Here is a 4,545-nt window from a genome sequence, read left to right on the forward strand (position 1 = left end):
TTTTTTTTTTTAAACACTCTTAAAATCTAGTCAATTAGACCCCACTGCTCAAAAAGAGAGAGGAATGCCTAGCCTACAGCCATGTACGGGGTCTATGATTTGAGACAGTGGTCACAGCCTGCGAAGGCAGAAGCATGTTTGGGCCAATAGGGTAGCACTGATGTGCCTCAGGAATTGTCTCCGCAGAAGCACAAGTACCGGCACCAGAGCCCTTGTGGGACCTCCACACAGACACCAGTTAGGCAGCTGCTCTGGAAGTCTCACCTCTGGATTTTGGAGTTCAATCCTCACTAATAACATAAAAAGGCTCCAGCCTTGAAATGTTTGAAGCAGAGTGCACACTTGGTGTAAATAGGGGAGACCCATATTATTGACTCTCTGTGTTTACACAGTCCCTCAGAAAACACAGGACATTAGCCTGTTAAGAAAACATGTTTAATGTCTCACACAAACTGAACGGCATAATCATGTGATATTCAAGGTAGGAGAGAAGCACAAGAATATGTCATGATATTTTTTTCCTTCTCCAGATATACACACATACACCCCTCCCTCTCCCAAAATACAAGTTCTTCACTTAAAAAGGCAGATACAAAACAAAAAGGTCTACAGGACCACCACGCATCCTGTTTCAACTTGCTAAAGCAAAGAAAGATGAAACTTGGTCCCATGTTGGCTCATAAACCAACCGAAAACGTGAGGCAGAGACTCACCTATATATAGCTTTTCCTTAAAGTAAAGCTTTGCAGGAATTCTAATGGGGCTTTGAGCATCCTATCACTACTATTTTAGTAGAAAAAAACTAAAATACACTACGTAAGACAGCATAAACAAAAAGGGCTGGTAAAGAACGGTAATAAAGAGAATCCCCCCTTCCCGTTCTATCCCAGTTTCCCAGGGCACAGCTTTTCCTTCAGTCTTGTTCTCGACCCAGTAGCCTTCTGCTGGCCTCCTGTATGGCACTAACCCCCACATAGCGCCAGGTCCCTTGGAAAAGTCCTTCCACTGCCTCCGAGCCACAGCTGTACATCGGCGTCCTGCGGTCACCTCCCTGCTGTGCCTGCATGCGTGTTCCCTCGGACGGCCAGAAACGTCTCCACCTGAAAACGGTCACTGCCTTTCACGGGAGGTATAACCTCTCTGTCTGCTGCACAAATAACGTCTCCGTGATCCTGAGTGTAGCATCAAAGAAAGGCAACTGGCAGCCTTTCTCCCTCCTTTAATAGCCCAGTTTTCCGAAGGAATGTATATTAAACAAGCTGAAAGCAAAATAAGCTAAAAAACAACCAAATTCATCTGTCACAGCTCTCAAAAAGCTCATCACACTGGTTCAGAGTCTATCTCACATAAAACAGAACAATTGTACTGAATTACTGGAACCACACTTATATCAAAGGGAAGATATAACTAATCAGCTTAAATTAACAATCCCTAGTAGCATATGTTTCGCAATCCAGAAGTAATTTCACATAACGTATAGAAAAAGTCGTATGCTGAACTTTAAATTCCTTAACTACAATAATACAGTCTAAAACCAAGTGAAAATTTGTAACTTATTTTCCTTGTTTGATGGAACAACTGTTAGCTGCGTACCACTTCCACTAGTAGAATATTTACATTTATTATGGTTTACTAATGCAGCACTACCTTCAGCCATTTGTACAACTAGTTTTAACTCCCAGTTTCCACTAAACCAGTTTTCTTTCTAAACCCACAGAGATATTGTTTACTCAACTATAATACAGCTTGAAAAAGCCCCAACATAAACTTGTTCACGTCTCAAGCTTTAAATATATTAAACCAGCAGCTATATTGCACATTATCAGATACTTGTTTCCTATGTAAACCATTTCTTACTGTTTCATTTCACAATTCAGAGTCTGTATAATGACACTTAAACATCAATATAATTCCTTGACAGTCTCATCATGTCCTAACAAGTTAGTACAAGAAGTCAGAGACACTCCTCATAAACAGTGTACATAGAAAGTCATTGCTCAGAGAGGTAATTAATCCTAGAATCCTAGAATCCTAGAATAGTTTGGGTTGGAAGGGACATTTAAAGGTCATCTAGTCCAACCTCCCTGCAAGTAGGGACATCTTCAACTAGACCACGTTGCTCAGAGCCCCATCCAACCTGACCTGGAATGTTTCCAGGGATGGGGCATCTACCACCTCCCTGGGCAACCTGTGCCAGTGTTTCACCACCCTCAGTGGAAAAAATTTCTTCCTTCTATCTAGTCTAAATCTGCCCTCATATAGTTTAAAATCATTACCCTTTGTCCTATCACAAGGCACCCTGCTAAAAAGTCTGTCCCCATCTTTCCTATAGGCTCCCTTGAAGTACTGGAAGGCTGCAAGAAGGTCTCCCCGGAGCCTTCTCTTCTCCAGGCTGGACAACCCCAACTCTCTCAGCATGTCCTCATGGGAGAGGTGTTCCATCCCTCTGATCACTTTGGTGGCCCTCCTCTGGACCCTCTCCAACAGGTCCATGTCTTTCCTGTGCTGAGGGCTCCAGAGCTGGACCCAGTACTCCAGGTGGGGTCTCCCCAGAGTGGAGCAGAGGGGCAGAATCACTTCCCTTGACCTGCTGGCCGTGCTTTGGTTACAGTTGGCCTTCTGGGCTATGAGCACACATTGCCTGCACACATCCAGGTTTTCGTCCAGCAGTGCCCCCAAGTCCTTCTCGGCAGGGTGCTCTCAATCTTCATTCCCCCAGCCTGGACTGATACCGGGCGTTGCCCCAACCCAGGTGCGAGACACTGTACTTGGCCTTGTTGACCCTCAAAAGGGCCCATTCCTCGAGCTTCTCCAGCTCCCTCTGGATGGCATCCCGTCCCTCAGGCGTGTCAGCCACACCATTCAGCTTGGTGTCATCTGCAAACTTGCTGAGGGTGCACTCAATCCTATTGTCTATGTCACTGATGAAGATATTAAAGAGTACTGGTCCCAATATGCACCCCTGAGGGACACCACTCATCACCAATCTCCATCTGGACATTGAGCCACTGACCACTACCCTCTGGTTGGACCATCCAACCAATTCCTCATCAACCAAGTAGTCCACCCATCAAATCCTTCTCACTCTAATGTAGAGAGAAGGACGTTGTGGGGGATCGTGTCAAAGACCTTACAGCAGTCCAGATAGATGACATACATAGCTCTTCCCTTGTCCACTGATGTGGTCACTCCATCATAGAAATCCACCAGGTTGGTGAGGCAGGATTTGCCCTTGGTGAAGCCACGCTGTCCATCTCATATCACCTCCCTGTCCTCCATCTGCCTTAGCATCCAATTAATGTGGATTCCTAGGTGCAGTAATTTTTCCTTTCCATTTTTCCTGCTCTGCCCCCCTGCAAAGCATTTTTCTCCAGTCAAATCATAGAATCATAGAATAATAGAATCTTTGAGTTGGAAGAGATCTTTAAAGGTCATCTAGTCCAACCTCCCTGCAGTGAGCAGGGACACCTTCAACTAGACCAGGTTGCTCAGAGCCCTGTCCAACCTGACCTGACCTGGAATGTTTCCAGGGATGGGGCATCTACTACCTCTCTGGGCAACCTGTGCCAGCGTTTTACCAATCAAACTAGCTGATTCTTCATACCTGTATGTTTTGTAAAAGGGACATCTCTTCAGCGGGACCTTAATCACATGTTCCTGAAGGCCCACAAAAAGGACACTCTGGCTGTGCAGGATCTGAAGGCTCCTGATGGGCTCTCGTTGACTTTTCGGCAGGAGTTCAATTTCCTCAAGCAGGCAGCTGCTTGAAGACTGGTTCATTGGGGCAAGTACTTTCTTAATAGTGCCATAGTCTGCAAAGGCAAGAGGAAAATGAGTTACTAAAAATCATACTAGCAATTTTATCTACTTGGTGTCAATCAGTGAACAAATCTTCGTCCTACGCCAGATGCTTTCAATGAAGTCTCAGAATGTGGGAGCACTTTGACTGGAGTTTCCTAAATTGCTTATAGTACAGTGAAAAGAACTTGAAAACAGCCATTAAAGTTTTCTATGTGATGTAATACAGTAAAAAAATAATTTTATTAGTGCAGAACAGACTTCATAGCAGTAGTCACTAGAAAACAAGCTTTCAAAGGTTGGCTATTATAAATGCACATTCACAGCAAGGGTTACTGGTTTCGGTTTACCAGACTGTACTACACTGTACTATGTTTAAAGTAGTTTAAAAAGCAATAAAACCCATCATTGCCCCCATCTGTTTTAAAATTCTATGTATTAAAAACTATGGCGTTTAGATACGTATCATATTCATTTACTAAAGCACATATTTATAAATATCTGCAGGTCTTAATTGAGTCTACGTGAATAGAACAACAGAATGAGGCTGCTTCCCTTCTTCTTACTTATATGGATTTTGACCTCTGAGAAATCCTGCCTTTTAGCATTTGTTCTTCATTTCTATTCTTCTTGTGATTTCTAAGCAAAGACAGTTAACCATCACAAGCCAGTGTCAGATGGCTGATGAGATTTCTGATTCACTCATGCAAAGTTTTTAAATAATTCAAAATATCAAAGAACATTTGT

General features: G+C 43.6%; 1 protein-coding gene across 1 annotated transcript in view; it reads right to left on the minus strand.

The window, feature by feature from the left end:
• The window catches only part of SEMA5A (sema domain, seven thrombospondin repeats (type 1 and type 1-like), transmembrane domain (TM) and short cytoplasmic domain, (semaphorin) 5A), a gene marked incomplete at its 5' end in the record, with an annotated part of 108,258 nt that extends 104,446 nt beyond the window's left edge, over positions 1–3,812 (minus strand). Inside the window, one exon of the mRNA XM_010286335.1 lies at positions 3,605–3,812. Coding sequence (XP_010284637.1) covers positions 3,605–3,812 — 208 coding nt within the window. The remainder of the gene's footprint in view (positions 1–3,604) is intronic.
• Between the last annotated feature and the right edge of the window lie 733 nt (positions 3,813–4,545).

Source organism: Phaethon lepturus, unplaced genomic scaffold, assembly GCF_000687285.1.
Source record: "Phaethon lepturus isolate BGI_N335 unplaced genomic scaffold, ASM68728v1 scaffold7354, whole genome shotgun sequence".
Classification (NCBI taxonomy): domain Eukaryota; kingdom Metazoa; phylum Chordata; class Aves; order Phaethontiformes; family Phaethontidae; genus Phaethon; species Phaethon lepturus.